Source organism: Triturus cristatus, chromosome 1_1, assembly GCF_964204655.1.
Source record: "Triturus cristatus chromosome 1_1, aTriCri1.1, whole genome shotgun sequence".
Classification (NCBI taxonomy): Eukaryota; Metazoa; Chordata; class Amphibia; order Caudata; family Salamandridae; genus Triturus; species Triturus cristatus.
Window position 1 is genome coordinate 555,014,520 of NC_140579.1, and position 21,771 is coordinate 555,036,290.

At 40.8% G+C, this 21,771-nt stretch overlaps 1 protein-coding gene across 1 annotated transcript in view; it reads right to left on the bottom strand.

Moving 5' to 3' along the window:
* CELSR2 (cadherin EGF LAG seven-pass G-type receptor 2) overlaps positions 1–21,771 on the bottom strand; it is a 691,477-nt gene that overhangs the window by 74,653 nt on the left and 595,053 nt on the right. The window contains exons 29-30 of the mRNA XM_085643385.1: positions 14,793–14,909; positions 13,223–13,356 (exon numbers count right to left, since the gene is read on the bottom strand). Coding sequence (XP_085499511.1) covers positions 13,223–13,356; positions 14,793–14,909 — 251 coding nt within the window. The remainder of the gene's footprint in view (positions 1–13,222; positions 13,357–14,792; positions 14,910–21,771) is intronic.

A 21,771-nucleotide genomic window follows, 5' to 3' on the forward strand; every position in this document is an offset into this window, starting at 1 on the left:
GTGCAAATTTGGTAGACACCCGCCAGCACAATGTCGTTCCAATGACTGGAAAAAACATGTACAAAAACAAAACCAAATGCACCACTTAAACAATGTAAATTAAATCAAGTCCGAGTTCTTGGGTTGTTTTTCGTTTTCTCAAAGGATTCTTCTTTATTATACAGTAACTTTTACAATTAAAACAACAATTTTCCAAAACAGCCAGAACAGCCGACGCGTTTCGTCCACCAAAGGACTTCTTCAGGGCTGTAACAGATATATACAAAAACGCATTGTAAATATTTGACAAAAAGGACAAGACACAAGTAGATACAACATAGTAGTCCTAAAAATTCCATGTATATGCAGAATGTAAACAGACGTATATTTTGGTGCCTAAAAAGGTTATTCAAAAACCCACATAAATACAAATTAAGCATGTTACAGCTAAAACATTCGAGAAGCAATTTATGAATTCCCAGGATGACAAAATAATTCATAGTAAAAAAAGCCACATCAAATAACTATGAATATAACCACCTATGTTAAGCTTATGGTCAGTAGATCTTTCAAATGTTAGAGCACTCCTCTCGAAATGTCCCAACCAGAGTGATTAGGTTAAATCTAACTCAGGCAAGAGGAAGGGTGACCAAGGGACTGGGAAAATGAGAAAAAGAAAGGCGGAAATAGGAAAGGACCTTTGATGAAGGAAACAAAGGTAAAAGACATGGAAGTGCAACATATGATGGAAAAAATGGGGGGGGGGGTGGTGGTAGTGGGGAAGAGCTATATATCAAATCTCGCCATAGTGACTCAAAGACAAAGGGAAAAAAAAGAAGAAAGACGAATACACACCAAAAATAGCTATGGAGTGAGAGATGTCTTCACGTCCTATGGTTCCCTCACAGTTACAGATATCCAGAGTATCAAGGTTAAAGGTACATACTTCTAAAGAGAAAAACATAGTATATAACGTCCATAATTATATCAAAGGCCTAATTAGAGAATCCAAGGCCAAGTCATACAATGGTAGTAAATGGGACGATACTCACTTCGTGTCGGATAAACAACTACAGAATCGGAGTGGCCAAGTATTAGATTGAAGAACCCACATCCGGTTATGGCAAAAAGTAAAAACGATCTATATCAAAGAATCGTTCAACATATAAGGCAACTGTAATGTAGTGAAGATACCTATAATGGAAGACAAAATGTGTATATCCTAATATAACCATATTCATAAGTATGTACAATAAAAACACAAGAAAAGAAGAAAGAAAATTAAGAGGCAATAGATGAAAGCTATTTAAAAGAAACTGTTGTGGCGGTCAACATAACAATAATGAAAAGACACACCAACAAAACAGTCTCATGTATGCAGTGATAGTAATTGAATAGAACCAGCTCTGGTGCCCAGGTACGACACGAAAACCTGTATGGACACTAGATGTAATACTAACGACATCCTAAATTCAAAATACCATCTCACTAGTGTCCCCAGGAAGAAGATTGACTATACAAAAGATAGAATTAAAAGAACGCTCTAGTCCGCTTGGGCTATACAAAAACCCATATAACTACCAGACGTGAAAACATCATTGCGTTCAGCTTTCCAAGTGAACACTCACTCGTGTTCACAAAAGACAATTCACTATATCATACAAGGAAAAGTCCTCATGCCGTTACTCTAAAGTCCTCATGCCGTTACTCCAAAAGTAAGATAATGCAGTGGACAACCCAATATACCCTTGAGGGTATGGGTAAAATTGAATGATAGAGTAAAAGAACCTTCAAGGGATTTTTTAAAAGTCTTGATTTTTATGATTTCAAACAATAAATTGTATATAGGTTGATTATATTCCTATACGTTTTTACTTATAATTACTTCTTATTCTTATTTAGGAAGCTTGGTTTTCAGATTGGAAATTAGAGTGATATGAATAAATCACCACAATAAAGCATTAGTCGCATAGAGCAGAAAAAAGGAAGAAAACGGATGGGTGTATATGTAAAAAAATAAGTTTATATTCAAAATTCAAATAAGGGTACTAGTAATAACAACATTTGATGATATAGTGAAAGGAAAACAATCAATTATTCATGCCTTCACATTCCAATTAATCAAACACTTTTTCCAAAGGGATTAAATCAATTTGCTGGAAAACAGTGTGACAGTCGACGTTTCGGTCTTTTATAGATTTCTTTACAAGACCATCTTCAGGACAATGCGATTTAAAAATCGACCCCTTATAGTTCTTCGTGTAAATCGTATATGACCAATAAGATGGTGGTCTTGACCGGTCCACAATTTTCTATATATTATTCGAATCTTGAAAAGCTGGAAGAATTTATTTCTTCAAGTTTCATACTCAGTTTAAAAACCGTGAGTAATTCGAGAAGCCCAGCAATCAATCATGGGACATCTGTGCCAATAAGTCTCTATGGTTTGGCTCTTTGGTTTGTAGAAAAACATGCAGCTTGCGAACGAGATGACAGCACGCTGCATGTTTTTCTACAAACCAAAGAGCCAAACCATAGAGACTTATTGGCACAGATGTCCCATGATTGATTGCTGGGCTTCTCGAATTACTCACGGTTTTTAAACTGAGTATGAAACTTGAAGAAATAAATTCTTCCAGCTTTTCAAGATTCGAATAATATATAGAAAATTGTGGACCGGTCAAGACCACCATCTTATTGGTCATATACGATTTACACGAAGAACTATAAGGGGTCGATTTTTAAATCGCATTGTCCTGAAGATGGTCTTGTAAAGAAATCTATAAAAGACAGAAACGTCGACTGTCACACTGTTTTCCAGCAAATTGATTTAATCCCTTTGGAAAAAGTGTTTGATTAATTGGAATGTGAAGGCATGAATAATTGATTGTTTTCCTTTCACTATATCATCAAATGTTGTTATTACTAGTACCCTTATTTGAATTTTGAATATAAACTTATTTTTTTACATATACACCCATCCGTTTTCTTCCTTTTTTCTGCTCTATGCGACTAATGCTTTATTGTGGTGATTTATTCATATCACTCTAATTTCCAATCTGAAAACCAAGCTTCCTAAATAAGAATAAGAAGTAATTATAAGTAAAAACGTATAGGAATATAATCAACCTATATACAATTTATTGTTTGAAATCATAAAAATCAAGACTTTTAAAAAATCCCTTGAAGGTTCTTTTACTCTATCGTTACTCCAAAAGAGCAGGACTCCTAGCCTTTGAAAAACAGGGTGCTTGATGCCGTGCAAACACTTACCAGATTCCGTATCTCCGAAAGAGAGAAGATACGGAATCTGGTAAGTGTTTGCACGGCATCAAGCACCCTGTTTTTCAAAGGCTAGGAGTCCTGCTATTTTGGAGTAACGGCATGAGGACTTTGGAGTAACGGCATGAGGACTTTTCCTTGTATGATATAGTGAATTGTCTTTTGTGAACACGAGTGAGTGTTCACTTGGAAAGCTGAACGCAATGATGTTTTCACGTCTGGTAGTTATATGGGTTTTTGTATAGCCCAAGCGGACTAGAGCGTTCTTTTAATTCTATCTTTTGTATAGTCAATCTTCTTCCTGGGGACACTAGCGAGATGGTATTTTGAATTTAGGATGTCGTGAGTATTACATCTAGTGTCCATACAGGTTTTCGTGTCGTACCTGGGCACCAGAGCTGGTTCTATTCAATTACTATCACTGCATACATGAGACTGTTTTGTTGGTGTGTCTTTTCATTATTGTTATGTTGACCGCCACAACAGTTTCTTTTAAATAGCTTTCATCTATTGCCTCTTAATTTTCTTTCTTCTTTTCTTGTGTTTTTATTGTACATACTTATGAATATGGTTATATTAGGATATACACATTTTGTCTTCCATTATAGGTATCTTCACTACATTACAGTTGCCTTATATGTTGAACGATTCTTTGATATAGATCGTTTTTACTTTTTGCCATAACCGGATGTGGGTTCTTCAATCTAATACTTGGCCACTCCGATTCTGTAGTTTTTTATCAGACACGAAGTGAGTATCGTCCCATTTACTACCATTGTATGACTTGGCCTTGGATTCTCTAATTAGGCCTTTGATATAATTATGGACGTTATATACTATGTTTTTCTCTTTAGAAGTATGTACCTTTAATCTTGATACTCTGGATATCTGTAACTGTGAGGGAACCGTAAGACGATGAATAGGACGTGAAGACATCTCTCACTCCATAGCTATTTTTGGTGTGTATTCGTCTTTCTTCTTTTTTTTCCCTTTGTCTTTGAGTCACTATGGCGAGATTTGATATATAGCTCTTCCCCACTACCACCACCCCCCCCCCCCCATTTTTTCCATCATATGTTGCACTTCCATGTCTTTTACCTTTGTTTCCTTCATCAAAGGTCCTTTCCTATTTCCGCCTTTCTTTTTCTCATTTTCCCAGTCCCTTGGTCACCCTTCCTCTTGCCTGAGTTAGATTTAACCTAATCACTCTGGTTGGGACATTTCGAGAGGAGTGCTCTAACATTTGAAAGATCTACTGACCATAAGCTTAACATAGGTGGTTATATTCATAATTATTTGATGTGGCTTTTTTTAATATGAATTATTTTGTCATCCTGGGAATTCATAAATTGCTTCTCGAATGTTTTAGCTGTAACATGCTTAATTTGTATTTATGTGGGTTTTTGAATAACCTTTTTAGGCACCAAAATATACTTCTGTTTACATTCTGCATATACATGGAATTTTTAGGACTACTATGTTGTATCTACTTGTGTCTTGTCCTTTTTGTCAAATATTTACAATGCGTTTTTGTATATATCTGTTACAGCCCTGAAGAAGTCCTTTGGTGGACGAAACGCGTCGGCTGTTCTGGCTGTTTTGGAAAATTGTTGTTTTAATTGTAAAAGTTACTGTATAATAAAGAAGAATCCTTTGAGAAAACGAAAAACAACCCAAGAACTCGGACTTGATTTAATTTACATTGTTTAAGTGGTGCATTTGGTTTTGTTTTTGTACATGTGCTTTCCACTTTTGACTCGCCCTTAACTCTGCCACTCCATTCTCACACCTCTTCCTATTCCCCATCTCTTCCTTCCTTTGCTATTTCCTCTCTCCTCCTTTCTCCGCTATTCCATTTGTCTCTTTTACACTTCGCTGTCATACGCACCCATATAGCGCCTTCATTCACTTTCTCCCTCTCCCTAATGCATTATGCCTACCCCGTCTACACTCTTTCATTCACCATCCATCCCTCCGTCCTTTCCCCTCCTACTTTCACTCAGTCATTCCATTCTTACCCCACCTTCATTCCCCTCCGTTTACTTTCGGTCCCGAGAGACTGTACTCTCCTCCCCGCCCTTCCATCATCCATGTGTTCTCCCTTCCTCTAGTCTCCTCCTTCTCTTTGTCATCTTACCCTTTCCTCTCACTTGTTTTGGAGTAAATGTAGTTAGTGGGATTGGTGTTACAATAAAATGTTGGGCCACCAGAGTTATCTTGATAGATTGATAGTTACAATTACAGAAAAACAACAACGTTTAAAAAATTTCTCGCGATTTTGCCAACCTGTGTTACCGGTATTAATTAGTAAATGAGCACTTTTCTGACTTTCTGACACCCCTTTAAATGTGACTTCTCTTGGTGGATCTACACAAAGGTGAAAATGGCAACAGCAGCCTAAACATGCAAACTGTCTCCCAACTTTAATGTTATCTTGACAAATGCAGTCCAAATAATAGGTACGTTATAATAAATCTGTGTGTGCGGCCTGCACACATTCCTGGGTGTGGTCTGACCAAGATGTGCACTGCAGAACTCCGTACAAAATCACACAACACTGTACAATACTGGGTAATACAATCCAGAACTCTACGGTAACGTACCCAGCCCATCTGCGGATTGACCTAAAATGATGCTCTACTCGCAGAATGTAAACAGAGGCCCATAGGTCTCCCATATACAGAGCACCTGGTATTAGGAGGGAGGAGAAGAGGAATAGTCCAAATTATACAGCAAGGTTGGATAAATTATGTGGCAACAAAAAGCAAATTATGCGGTATCATGCAGCACTGCATAGCCGTCAGTGCCGGAAGAAGGCATCCGCTCACAGCTGCTGGTTGCCACGGAGTCAGATTTCACTTTAATGGGTAAATAGAAATGCTTGTTGTACAATGCAATAGGTCTTGCATTTACGCATTTTTCAGCTATTGGCATTGTAAATGACAACTCCTTTTATGTTTTGGTTTTTAAAACAGAAATAAAAGGCACTGTCATTTACAATGCCAATAGCTTAAAGTTGTGTAAATGCGAGACCTATTGCATTGCAAATGCTTGTTTTCATTCTGCGCTGTTTACAAGGCGCTCACGAGCACGCTTGCTCATACGCCGCATAATACAAAACAACAAATAAAACAAAAACAACTGGGACTGACTACAAACAGCATAAATTAGAACATTTGAATGCTCGAGCCTGGCAGCGGTACGCTGGAAGTCAATGAAAGTGCTGTCCCGCCATCCCATGGAAACAAATGCCCGACAGGAATGGATTTTTTCGAGGCCACCGGAAAAGTATACACACATTCATTGTCGGTTCTCCAGTAACTGCGCTGTGTTCTCCTACAGTCAACAGTTAGAGGCACGTGTTTTATTGTGGCTGCTGCAGTCGGCTTCTCCGACCTCGCTGCAGGTCGCCCAGGTCTGGAGGGAATGCGCATGGTAGGAGAGGAGGGTGCAGAGCGCTACACACACCGCCCCCGCGCCCCACTCCCTGTGCGTCTGCCTCCAGTCAGTGGGCTCGGCTCCTCCCGGCTCTCAGGCAGCCCGGCCACCGAGGGGTTAACTCTGCCAGCCAAGCAATAGGTCTCGCATATACGCGAGTTTGAGCTATTGACATTGCAAATAATAATACCTTTTATTTTTGTTTTACAAACATAAATAAAAGGCATTCTTATTTACAATGCCAATAGCTGAAACTCTCGTAACTGCGAGACCTATTGCATTGCAAATGCTTGTTCTAGACTGGGGGCCAGTGCAGTCTCACAAACTCACTGGAGATAGGTGTACATTTCTTTGAGCCCAGCACCAAGCTGGCTGTTACATTTTGAAGCAATGGTAAACTATGCAAAATGTACCTAAGTAGTCCAACACAGAGAGAATTACAGTAATCAATAATCAAGAGAATCAAGCTTGTCCCAGATGCTGTCTCACAAAGGGAGGTGCAAAAAGGAGGGTCTTTCTGATAATTCTTAAACGCCTAAAACCTGTGTACATGCAATTCTAATGTGCTTTGTAAAGGAAAGATAAGAATCTATCCAGGAGTGTGGAATAACAGGGTTGTCTGTGCCAGGTAGGATTTACGACAATGAGCAACAGTGATGGTCTGCCTCAACTTCCTCACCACAAAGGGAAACAACTGGAGAGTTTGAAAAGCACAGACAAAGATCCCCTACCCATTCAACCATAGTGCATTGCCCATGGATTGTGGGTACCTCAAGGCAAAGTTTGGGCATTTTGCATTTTTCGGCCAATCTGTTGGCAGTGCACACGTAGCACTTGTAAGTGGAGTTTTCACTGAAGAATTGTCCAATGCGTCTTGCTGAGCAGGTCTACTAAGTTGTTGTCCACTTTTGGAAGATATTCTGCCATAAGGTGAATGCTGTGGGGGGAGTGCCCAATGCCAAATCCCTTGCACTATCTGAGAGCTCTGGAAAGCCTGTGCTGCCCTGGTTCTGTCGATAGTATATGGCAATCATGTTGTGTGCCTGGAAGAGTTCAACTTTGTCCCACATGACTAGGAGGAAAGCTTTGAGGATGAGTTGAAAGGCTAGGTAGTGCTGACCCTGTTGTTGGGAGGCCCACATTCCATGCACAGTGATGTTGTTGAGATGAGCACCCTGTTAGAGGCATTTTTGGTAATGCTTTGGTATGGGGTTCGCAAAAGGCATGCTTGGCAACAAGTTGTTCCACCACTGCAAAAAGCAGTGAGCCATGTCCTGTGCCAATAGTAGACCTTCCCAATGACCCTCTGCTTAGGACCATTGAACTGTGGGGCCACTCTTGCGGGGGTGGGGGGCGTAAATGAAGCCTTGTGTGGCGTACAATGGCAATACACATGGCCATCATTCCTAGAAGGTGCATCACAGTTCCGACCATGAGCTGACAACTGGGCTGAAAAGAGGCAGCAGCTTCTGAATAGCCGCCAACTCCAGGCTGTGGAGCATGGACAGTGCTGTCTGTGTGTGGCCTAGGCACTGCTGCCTGCTGCTGTTCTTTATCAGCCATTCGTCAAACTAGGGAAAGACATGAATGCATGCGCCTCTTCACAAATGTTCAGCGACCACTGCCAGGCACTTCTTCAACAACCTCAGAACCATGGTGATTCTGAATTGGTAGTGCTGTCCACTCACCACAAAGCAATGGTGCTGTTAATGAGCAGGGTGGATGGGTATGTGGAAATAGGTGGTCCTGAGAACGGGTACCATCATTTAATTTCCATGTTGGAGAAGGGGGTGACATCCTGTAGAGTTGTCATGTGATAATGCTCTCATAGAGGGTGGTGATTGAGAGACCTAAGTTCAAGGATAGGTCTGGGTTGACGTTCTTTTTGGGATGAGAAGATAAAGCAAATGCTGCTGATGTTGCGGGGGATCTCGCTCTATAGCTCCCTTCTGTAGGAGGGCTTGCACCTCTTCCTGAAGGAGAGGCATTCCTTGCTGAGAGCATGTGTGGAGGGGTTGTGTGTAGTTCAAGGCAACAGCTGTGTTGGACCACTGTTAGAACCCACTGGTAGGACGTGATTTCCTCCCAACGAGAGAGGAAATCATGTATCCTCCCCAACAGGTGACAAGTGATTGGGCGGGGGAGGCAGGGCAACCCACCATCTGGAGGTGGAAGCTCCTTTAATGGAGCTACCTTTACACTTACTACTGTTGTTACCCCTTTAGGAGTCTTTGCTGTACCCCCTTTCTCAGCTTGCTGGTGGAACAACTGCTGCTGTCGCTGATAGGACTGTGGCTGCTAGGGTGAGATTATGTTTGCTCCTTCCCTAGGTTGCTGTTTACAAAGCGAGCCCTTGTATGGTATAGTTTGCAGCACCCCCACAGAATTCACTGTCTCCATATCTTTCTTTATTTTCTTCACCATCTTATCAACCTGTGATACGAAGAGATGCTTTCTGTCAAACGGAAGCTTGAGGAGATGCTGCTGGACCTCATGCTTGAACCCAGAGATAGAGCCAAGCATGGCATCTGAGAAGGATGCTGGTATAGAGGTTTTTAGAGGCTATGTACGCGGTATCTAATGCATAGTGAATACCAGAATTAGAGATAGTCTTGCCCTTGGACACAAATTCTTCGCACCGTCTATTATATGCCTCTAGGAGATGTTTAAGGAGTTCCTGCACATCCCAGGGCTCCTACATATCATACCTAGAGAGGAGTGCCACAGATTAGGCTATGAGCCAATATGTTCCTGCCCTGACTGCTACTCTCTTGCCCACTGCATTAATCTTTTAGCTCTCTTTGTAGGTAGGAGGAGCATTAGCAGTGGTCTGGGTAGAGTTGCGCTTGAAGGTGGTGTGTACCACTACAGAGTTGGAATGAACCTGGCCCTTAATGTAAGCATGGTCGCTAGGGTAGTGTTTAAAGTTTTCTTGACTAATGGCGTGACTACCCTCGGCTTAAAAGTATCAGGAGCAGACTTTAGCATGCTTTTAACATTACCAAATTTGCATGGTGCTCTCGGAGAGCTCATACACAAGGCAATGATCCTTCTCTTGGGGGGCATGTATAAATAACAACATTATAAAAAAGGCCGTGGCCCTTTGAATAATCTCATGATAACCTATGTTGTCATCAGGAGGTGAATCCTTTATCAGCTAATACCCTAAGTCAGATAGATGACCTGGGGGGGTCAGTATTATAATCACCCCAGGGATCATCAGTGGGTGCTGTACCGGATACTGGTCACAGAGGCCCAAAGGGGAATAGGGACTGGTTGGCTCCGAATAGGACTGGTTGGCTCTGGACCCCTCGGACGGTTCTGGTGAAAGAAGTGAGGGTGGTGTGCATGGCTGTGGTGGTGGCAATGGTAGAAAAGGTGGCCGTGACAGTGGAGGCAGAAGTGGGGTTTGTGGCAGAAGAGGACTAGAGGTTCTGTCCTTAAGCTTCTTTGGTGCTGGCTCGGAGGAGTGAGACTTGGAAAAAGGCTCACCCACAAAGTCCAGCCTCCTCATTTGAGGAAGGTGTTCTGGAGGCACCAGTGGAGGATGCTTTGCATAAATCTTGCCTGCAACAGGGTAAATGAACAGGTGCTTTTGCTTGGCATCGAATTCTTGTTACAGTCATTTGAGGATCGGAGACTTGACTTCCTTGGATCTGAGCATCGATGGCGGCTTAAAGTTTGTTTTTTACTTCAGCTTTGACATCAAGGAAAGTTTTGGTAACAATAGAGTCTTGTTCACAGGTGCAGGTGGAGCCTTTGTTGCTGGCTTTGGGCTTGGAATTGTTGGAGTGGATTGGGCTCAATGGTTGATGGGAGTTGTTGCATTTGGGTGGTTCCGAAGGAGGTGGGGCCTTTGGGTTGTGTTTTGTTTGCAGGCTTAATGGGGGCTCCATGCCCGACTCCCGCAGATGTATTGCTCCATCTCGGCGTGGGACTTCTTATGGGGTCGTAGCTTGATGTTATGGCCTTGTGTGACAAAGACATACTCACAATAACCGATTGTGCCTGGGCCACTGGCATTCAGTGTTGGCTCGACGCCATTTATCTTCTCATACTCCAAAGCACTAGAAGACACTGTTTCTGGGTTAGGTGTGGAATGCTTGGCCAGGAGACCAGACAGTCACGTGTCTTCCTGTTCTTCAGCACCAAAGGGATCTTCTTCCCCAAAGATGGCTGGGGTCTCAGGTGAGATCTGTTGGTATAGCTTCCGGTGTGCCCAGTTCCGTTTCTTTTGGTACCTTAGCGACCTTTTGGATAGGAAGGTGAGCTGTGATGTACAGGAGTCGTCATAGTCAGGAACAGGCAAAAATTATACACATTGTGGTGGTCCGTCCACAGGGTTTTGGAATTGTAGGGAGGGCAATTTTGAAAAGGTGTCCATTCCATCACACACATGTAGTCAGCCTCTCTGGCAATAGTGGGCTGGATATGTAACTCGGGCCGTGGGGCGGAAGGTGCCAATTTTAAGCTTACCTGATTACTGCTAAAATTAAATTTGCACTGTTGTGAGGAGAGCTATTTTTATCTTCACACTACCTTAATCTTTTATTCCTCTTGATCACTGTTATGGACCTTTATAATACTTTTATTGTTCTGCTCGCATCCACTTTCCGGACCCAATTCCCCACAGAGCACTTTTATTGTTCAGCTCGCTGCTGACACGCTTTAGTGCTGAAAATCGCAGCCCCTTGCCTTATTTAAGCATTCCCACGGCGTGGACGTACGTGCAGCGATTATTTGTGTGCCGATTTTAAGTTTACCTGATTACTGCTAAAGCTGAATTTGTACTGTTGGGGGGGGGAAACTATTTTTATCTTCACATTATTTCAATATGTTATATTCTCCTTGGTCACTTTTACGGACTTTTATAACATTTTTGAAAGTGAGCTGCACTTTTATTTTTCTGCCCCCTTCCGCTTTCCGGACCAGATTCCCAAAAGAGGCGCCATTTTTCATCATTGACAGGCTCTAGTAGTTAGAATTGTGTCCCTAAAACCCTGAAAACTTCAGTTCACAGATCACTATCAATACACAAGAAAGCTATTCAAGGTGGCCTGTGCGGAGCATCTTCCTACAGTGGTTCATAGTTTTTTATGTGTGGCAGTCCCCTTTAGGCAGCATGGTTATGCCTATTCCAAAGCTGAATTTTGCTCGAGAAGACAACTGTTTATCAAGGAGCAAAAAAAAGAGGTTTAGATTGTATTTAGCAGTGCTATATGTCAAAGTCCATTACACATTTTTAGAACTCTTGTGCCTTTTTCGAGTACTCTAAACAGTACATAATAGAGCTGTAGAAGACCAGTAAGCAGGTTATAGAATAGCCAGAGCAACAAACATCTGCTGTTTTTTTTTATGACCGATGACAGATAATTCCCCATAGATATTCCTTATTATACCATTAGACATACCAAAAGTTCCCATTTATTTTACTTCTTGTTTATATTAAAGCAGAATGAAAGGTGTACAGTGTACACTCTTCCTTTGTCAATGCTTGGTACTCGTGCAAGGCTATCTTAAAACACAATAACAATGGAATAGTTAAGTCGTCTAGATTTTAAAGGAAAAAGGGCCAATACTTTCAAAGACTAAAACTAGGAAATGTCGAATACAAATGCACGCAACTGTTTGACAAGAGCTGGATGTCCTGTAACTTTTTTTATAAACTGAAAGAGGAAAAATTGTCTCATTATGTCACTCTAATACAACTGACAAAGAGATAATAACCCGCATTGATAAAAGTTGCAACTTACAGAGGTAAAACATAGGACAGGCCTCCATTTAAATTATCACTGTGTTTTCTTGTCTCGCATTTAATTTGGAGCTTGCTTATTTATATAAAGAGGACTAACAGCGTAGTAATACATGGAAAAATATGTATTTCTAAAGTCTGTGTTAAGGAGAGTGAACCTAAAAGTTGAATCCCAAATTCTGGTATATAAAAGGGAAACTAACATTTTGGGAGAATACAATTGTAATATTTTAACAGGATTGAATGTCTGATCCTTTTGCATTGTACTGTAGGCAGTGGTGCTGGAACAACCTTCAGAATGGGGGTGCTGTCATCAATGTTACTTCACTGAAAAGCAAGCATCACATTATAAAAAAATGTAACAAATGAGCCACGTCCATTCTGTAGAAGACTGTTATGGGTGTGATATATAGCTGGTGGTCAGAGAAAGAAAAGTAAACAACAGTCTTCATGTTAAGAGAATAAGCAGCAATTTGACGGAAGACAAAGCCTGACAACAAAATGAAATGAAAACAAAATGAAAACTAAATGTAATGGCATCTTTATTGCTCATTCGCCCTCTGAACTCCAGCATGGTTATTTCGTGGGTTATACAGCACCTGCACAGCCCCTACTTCCAGTGCCTATGACTATATGTGCACTCCATTCACACTGTGTTTAAAAGTATGTGGATAAATGAATTTCACAGGAGTGTGTGGTGACCACAGCAGTAATACATGAAGCTGCAAACAGCTCTGCTTTGTACAACCTGAGCCATGATGCGGTGCTTACCTAAACACGAAAGGTAGGTAACTGTGCTGGCTCTTGCCTGAGTGAATACTAGTACTATGCAGCGATCCTGTGGACTCCCCAAAAGGCATGTGATAGAGACGTCCGTCCACGTATGTGCTGTTGCAGTTGTAGGACTGTAAGGCATTGAGGGATAAAAGATAAGAAATGAAAATTAGCTTGATTACTCCGAAAGAGCAACTGAAGTTGGTGAGGGGTAGCCATTGGTGCTAGAGTTGGTGCAGAAACAAAAGCAGACAAGTCACACCAGACAGAAAGTCAGTGATGAACCCCATTCTTTCGAAGTACAACTCCAACTGAGCCCACAGATGCAAAAGTACAGCAAAATCAAACATCCTCTTGATGATTCAAACAACAACACCAAGCCTCGTCTTGGAGTTTCCATCAGCAATCAATGCTCAAGCAAAAATTTGACTGTTGAACATCGCCTTTTTTTTTTATGAATATTTACCAAGCATAAACTCAAATAAAAGGCAATGCTATGTTAAACTTGGAAGAAAAAATGTGCCTTTATGAAATATACAGAATCAGGCCTGGCAAAAACCCACTTCAGGGCCTGGAGACATGTTATCAAGATGAGTAAATCTTGCATTGCATTTATCCGAACAATAAGCTCCAAGTATTATTTAGTTTAGAGCTTATGTAGTGTTTGACCACACGTATGCAGGTACAAGACATCCACACATACGCAGGTACAAGGCATCCACGCATATGCAGGTACAAGACATCCAAACGTACGCAGGTACAAGACATCCACACATACGCAGGTACAAGACATCCACACATACGCAGGTACAAGACATCCACACATATGCAGGTACAAGACATCCACACATACACAGGTACAAGACATCCACACATACGCAGGTACAAGGCATCCACGCATACGCAGGTACAAGACATCCACACATATGCAGGTACAAGGCATCCACGCATATGCAGGTACAAGACATCCAAACGTACGCAGGTACAAGACATCCACGCATACGCAGGTACAAGACATCCACACATATGCAGGTACAAGACATCCACACATACGCAGGTACAAGACATCCACACATAGGCAGGTACAAGGCATCCACGCATACGCAGGTACAAGGCATCCACGCATACGCAGGTACAAGACATCCACACATACGCAGGTACAAGACATCCACACATATGCAGGTACAAGACATCCACACATATGCAGGTACAAGACATCCACACATACGCAGGTACAAGACATCCACACATATGCAGGTACAAGACATCCACACATACGCAGGTACAAGGCATCCACACATACGCAGGTACAAGGCATCCACGCATACGCAGGTACAAGGCATCCACGCATATGCAGGTACAAGACATCCACACATACGCAGGTACAAGACATCCACACATACGCAGGTACAAGACATCCAAACGTACGCAGATACAAGACATTCAGACCAGCAACATAAAGGTCTTGAGCTTTAGCCATGTGAATGTGAGCCCACAGGAAGCAGAGAGGAAGATATGTGCAGAGAGACTGGGGGGAACTTGAGTACACTTCTCGTATGTTACTTACAGACGTCAGTGTTGATTTGGAAGTGACATTTGGTTCCTGTTTCTTACTGAAGGCATACTTCAGAGCCTTCCTCACCTCTTTACTGAAGACGACGGAGAAGAAGAAAATGAATGGACCCTGTGTGCGGTGAAAGGTAAAAAGACGTGTCACTATTAATCAGATAGCTATTCGATGCAAAAGTCAAACAGTAAAAGAATTAATGTAAGAGTTTAGCACAATAAAACAGACAATGCTGCATGGGCTCTACCCTGAGCACATGCTCCGAGGACTGACTATGTGGAACAGGCCATGAAAAATGCAGGTATTCTATGCGACTGGCCTGTATTTTGTAATCATCCTGCCAAAGAGATAGTTTGTTTTCTCAGCTATCAGGTCCTGCACTTTACATTGGCTTTATAAAATGAAATTAAAATGAAATCCAGTATCAGTAAAGCGCACAATTGGGGCGTGGCTAAGGCGACGAAGGGAATGGCCGCCGATCTCCAGAGCTCAGTGGATACGTAGCGGCAACGGGAGCTCTCCGGTGTTACTAAATGGCTATCCGGTCTTCAAAGCTGCCTCTGAGTACAGCGGAACTCCTGCTACTTCTCCAGAGTCCCTTACAAATGGAAGTGGTGAGGGGGAAGCTGCTGTTTTTTGCCTTTTGATGCGCGAAATGCACAATTCAGTAACGGCCGCCATTTTGACTTCAACGCTGATTCTGTGACCGCTGTCAGCCTTCTGCCTCACATTGCGCGGTAAATTACGTTTTTCCTTCCAAGCGCTTCCTAAGTAGGGTCATTGCTTATGAATTTTTGCAACCTGACTAAACTCTAATGTTTATGAGGTAATGAGTGCCTGCACCTCGATTCTCACAACATGGCCGCCATTTAGTAATTAGTCCTGAGCATCAGAGCCCCTGTTTATCATTTACCTCACGCAATGATGTAGAATTTGAGTTCTCTTTTTCAAACGCTTGCGCTATGGAATGTAATTATATAGTACTGGAGAGGAAAGATAAATCTCACTGCTTTTGAACCTCCTGCTGCTTGCAGATTCACTCTAATTTTGCGACGGTCATTTGGATGAGGCTACAACTTCTCTTGTGTGCATCGTAGGGTACTTGGTTCCCTTTTTCTTAAAAGATAAGGTTCTGAGGTTCTGAGACTTCCATTGTGATTTTTGTTGTGCATATCCAGAGAAGACAATCTCAAATTTTCAACTTTCTGTCGCTCTCCACTCACGAGACTCCCGCTACTAAGTCATTAATTTTTAGCTGGTTACTACAGTCATTTAACTTTGCTTTTCTTCCGCTCTTCTCTGGCCCCAGCATTTTGAAGCCTGTTTTATTACTCTTCTTGATTACAATGACAACATTACGCTATAACTGGAATTCCTCTCAGCAAGTTGCTACTCCTAATGCATCCTTGGAAGACCACAATCCTTTTAGTGTACTACAAGATAATATGGAGGATGCATTAACTGACTCTTCCGCTACTAAGAGCTCCTCTCCCCTTCCCTCCCGCACAACCTCTAAAATTTCATCTAAAGTACCATCCACCTCTGCTTCTACTCCTGGAAAACGGGTGAAAGCGAATCCTCCCTCACCTACCAATATTTCTCCTACTATTTCTATGGAGTTGTTACTTGAGGAAATTCGCTCACTAAAACCCTATATGGCTGAAACAAATTCACGTCTACAAAACCTCGAAGTCAACTGGTCGCACACTAAACAAAAAGTCGAGGATCTTGAGAAAAGGGTAGCTACAATCCAATTGGCCGCTGATCAAGTTCCTTGTCTTCACAGAGAAATTCACAATCTCAAGCAGCCGGTCGAAAATGTAGAAAACAGAAGTAGACGTAATAATCTTCGCATTTATGGGCTTGCGGAGGGCCTTGAGGGATCGAACCCTTTAGCTTTCTTCCAATCATTTTTGCCTAAGCTTCTTGGCCTTCCAGGTTCTCCATCCTTGAATATTCAGAGAGCACATCGTTTGGGCCCAGTTTCAAGTTCTTCTGTCTCCTCTCCCTCCTCAACAAGACCTAGGGGAGTCATCCTGTACTTTTTAGAGTACACTGACCTACTTAAAGTCCTTCAGGCTGCCAAGCAGAAAGGGAAAATCACTTGGAATGGCTCCAGTCTCTTCTTTGCACAGGACTACGCCAAAACTACTGCTGATCGTCGGAAAAAGTTTTTGGAGATGAGGCCTGCTCTTCGCTCTTTAAACGCCCGTTATGGTTTATTCCACCCATGCCTCTTCAAAGTGACTTACAACAATAAAACGACGAATTATGAAGATCCAGCGTTGCTTCAAAAATTCCTGAACTCTTGCAACCATGATTCTATGGACATTCCTCGAGCATAATTGTTTTGAATATTAATCCATTTTATGTTATTGTATTTGTTATATCTTTCTCACTGCTTTTTTTATTTATTTATTTTTTCTTTTGTTTCGCGGTAAGTCCCGTTATTAATATTACTTCTTTTTAAACCCCTTTAGGTGCAGTTTTTGTGACCCTTTGATACTTGTTATCCTCGTGTTCCCTGGAGATCGTCCTCCTTGTGCTGCGTCCTCACGGAGTCCTCGACCTGGTGTGCTATCTCCCTCATGTGGTCCCACTATCCCCTTTATCATTGTTTTGTTGTGGTATGTCTCTTCAACATCTTATTTTATCATCAAAGGTTACTTTTAGATTGTGTTTGTGTTTTGCTCTCCCTAAACTCTCCCCTTACCTGTTTTTCTCCTTTAGACTTTCCTCTCCTAACTTTTCTATTTTTTTACAATTTTACTATCATCTGTTGCTTCTGCTCTGTACTTCTATTTTGTGTCTCCTTCTCTCTCAAACATTTCCTCTCCTGTTTTTCTCTTTTTCTTTATCTCGTTCTTCATTTCTTTCTCTATACCTTACAATATTCTTCTTATTCTTATTCACTTTCTCCTTTCACTCCTGAACCTCTCTTACATTATTCTGCTCTCTAACTTCTTTCTCATATGTAGTAAAAATGTTAATGCTTATACTGTTTGCATAATAACTGTTCATGTTATATTTAATGGTTCATTTTTAGAGTTGTAACTTGGAACGTTAAAGGAGTAAATAACCCCATTAAAAGACAAAGAGTACTGACACATTTAGCCCGATTAAATACTGATATTGCATTAATTCAAGAAACGCACTTATCAGAACTTGAGGCTTCTAAACTGAAACGCAGTTGGGTAGGCAATGTCTTTTCTTCCCCTGCATTAGGTAAAAAAAAGGAGTTTCTATCTTGTCTCATAAGAAATACCAAGTCACAGTTACACATCAAGAAGCTGATTTGGAGGGACGTTGGGTAATTGTCAAACTTCTTATAAATCAAATACCTCTTCTTCTTTTTAATGTATACGCACCAGTCATTGTAGATAATATACTTTGGTCACTGATATCAGACAAACTCCTTTTGTTTGATGATGACTATATTATTTTGGGGGGAGATTGTAATCAGGTTTTTGACCCTATTTTGGATAGACGATCCTCTGTTAAATTTGTGGCCACAAAGATGCACTCACAATTTACATCCTCTATACGCCGTAAATCCTTAGTTGATATCTGGAGGCTTTGTAACCCCACTACTCAAGATTATAGTTTCTATTCCCCTCCTCATCACTCACAATCTCGTATAGACTATCTCTTTTTCAGTAAACCCTTATCCCAACAAGTTTCCCATTCTGAAATTGGCTCTATTTTGATATCGGACCACGCTCCAGTTCTAGTTGACTTTGAGTTATTCCCCTTTACCCCTCATGTAGGCAACAATGCTTTGTTATCAGGTTCGAACTTCACTAGACAATTTACTTCTTTTGCTTCTGAATTCTTTTCTTTCAACTCTACCCCAGAATCTTCCCCTGTAATGATCTGGGACTCCTTTAAAGCTGCTGCCAGAGGCTTCATTATAAATTTTGTCTCAAAAAAGAAGAAGGATTTTCAAGAAAAAAATTCCCTTCTACTTTCTAAATTTAAACAGCTTGAATATACTAATTATCATTCGAACTCCGAATCCGCATTGAAAAACCTTATTGATGCTAAATTTACTTTTAACAAAATCTCTACTGATGCCGCGTCTTCTTATCTTCTAAAATGTAGTGCTCGATATTATGGAGGCCAAAATAAGATGGGGAAATTATTAGCGAACTATCTGAAAATCAGACGTGAACGGAACAAAATAGAATCTATTCGAAATGACACTGGTGCATCTTTCTTTAAAGATGCAGCTATATTAAACGCATTTGTTTCCTTTTATAAAAATGTATACACTCCTGAACAACAGCCACACTCGATAGATCTTTCTACTTATTTTCAATCTATTGAACCTCCTTTGCCCTACGACACGGACTTTTCTTCCTTAGAGACTGACATTACGACATCTGAACATGCACACACTATATCACTATTAAAAAGAGGGAAGGCCCCGGGTCCAGATGGGTTTACTATTGAATTCTACGCCCACTTTGCTAATCTCTTGCTTCCTCATCTGTTATTACTTTACAATGACTTTATCTCTAGTGGTTCTTCGTCAGGGACTTTTCAAGAGGCCATGATTTGTTTAATTCCTAAAGACAATAAAGACCCATCTCTTTGTAAAAATTATAGGCCAATTTATCTGGTCAACCTGGATTATAAGATCTTTGCTAAAACTCTAACACTGCGCATTGATCCCATTCTACCGAACGTTATTGGTCCTGAACAATCGGGTTTTGTAAAAGGCCGTTTATCTTCTGACAATTCCAGAGTCTTTTTTAATATTCTCAGCAAAGCGTCTGCTCTTGATTATCCCATTGCGGCTATCGCATTAGACGCAGAAAAGGCGTTTGACAGAATCGGTTGGGATTTTATGTTTCAAGCACTAAAATGGATAGGATTTCCTCCTAAACTAATATCTCTTATTTCCATATTATATTCTAATCCTAAAGCTTTTATTTTTGTGAACGGGAAAACTTCAGATTATTTTTCTCTCTCTAGGGGAGTGCGTCAAGGTTGCCCCCTCTCTCCTCTTCTGTTTATAATAGCCCTGGAACCCTTTTTAACTAAAATTGGAAAAGATGAAAAGATTACTAGTTTCCAGCTTGATTCCACTCATGTCAATTTATCAGTTTATGCAGATGATATTCTTTTATATTGCTCTAATCCGAATGCTTCCATTCCTGCCTTTTTATCTCAGGTTGATAACTTTTCTCGATTATCTGGATATCGTCTCAACTCTGATAAATGTGAGGTTTTACCTCTAAATGTTCTTTGTCTTAAACAAGATTTTATACAAACGGGCTTCTCCTGGCAAACGACTAAGATTAAATATTTGGGCTTATGGTTCTCCTCATCCATTTCAGATACATTAAAGATAAACTTCAATAATATTACAAAGATTCTTTCTGATTCTATCGATCGTTGGCATCCACTTTTTCTCTCTTGGTGGGGGCGTCTAGATTCTATCAAGATGATGCTTTCTCCTCTGATTCTTTATCTTCTCTCTATGATTCCAGTTCATATTCCTACCTTCTTTTTAAAGAAAATTGACTCTTTTAACTAAGTTTTTGTGGAAAAATAAACCTTCCCGGATTACTTTATCTGCCCTAAAAGCAGATAAATCTTCAGGTGGCCTTAAATTTTCTGATTTTAAATCTTACCATTATGCCTTCTCTCTTAAGCAGTCTTCTCGCTGGCTCTCTGAGGCACATCAAATTCATCCTCCCGTCTGGCTGAATATAGAAAAATACTTTTTGTCCCCCTTTGATTTTAAAGAATCACTTGCCTTTACAAGCAATAATTCTCTTTTTCACGCACCAGTTCTCTCCCATACACATAAAATCCTTGTACCTCTTCTTCCTTCTTCCTACCCTTCTCTTGCTTCGTTAGACCAACAACACTTTTGGTATAATAAATTACTACGCATCAACAACCGTACAATTTATTGGAAAACGTGGAAACTTAAGGGGTTGCTTTGGATCTCTCAGCTTTTAGTGAATAACATACCCCAATCCTTTTTGGAGTTAAAATCACAATTTTCATTACCTTCCTCATATAAGGCTAAATATACTTTACTTAGTTCCTCTCTTTCCCAATACTTACGCTCTCTACTGGCTACTTCCACCCACTCACCTAAATGTTCAGCTATTTTTCCTTTATTATCAGCTTCCCCATCTGCCTCTTCTTTATATAAATGTTTGTTTTTCTCTTCAATTAGGGAAAAGGGGAAAGCTGAATTGGAAAAGATTTAGATGAAGGTTGGCCTTTTTCCCTTTGGGATAAACTATGGCTAAAGATCCATAAGACGTCAAGGGCTGCTAATACCTCTCAAACCTTATATTTCATTTATAAACGCACTTTATTTACTCCGATGAAGTTGGCTTCTATTTGTCATGATTCTCCTGCCGTCTGCTGGTCCTGTTCCTGTGTAAATGCTGACCTAAAACACATGCTCTTTGATTGTCCTCCCATCTCTCGCTTCTGGAGCTTGGTCTGGTCTCAAGTTAACAAAATCTTTTTAACCCAAATTTCTTTTTCACACACTAACATTTTCCTGGGTTCTTTATCTCCGGCCTGGTCTTCTTTAGCTCCTAAATCCAAACTAATTGATTTATTATTAGCAATTGCTCTACATTTGATTACCTCTAATTGGAAACAAGCAGATAAAGTCACGTTCAACGCATGGTGGAATGCTGTTTGTTTTCACCATAGACTAGACACTAATTATGTCACTCCCATATCTCTTTCAATCAAAAGGGATCTTTTATGGCTACCATTATCCTCCTACCTAACCGATGTTGCATCCGCAAATACTACACCGGTTAACATTCAAAATCTCTGGAGATATCTAATAGACATGGAGGTTATACCTACTACCGATAGCGACCATAATTTGCTGTCCCTGTCGCTAAATCCCTTATGGCTCCCCAACCCAGAAAATACGAGTAGAGAGGCTCATATGATATCAAGGGAGGTTATCCTCTCGAATTGTGGAAGGCGC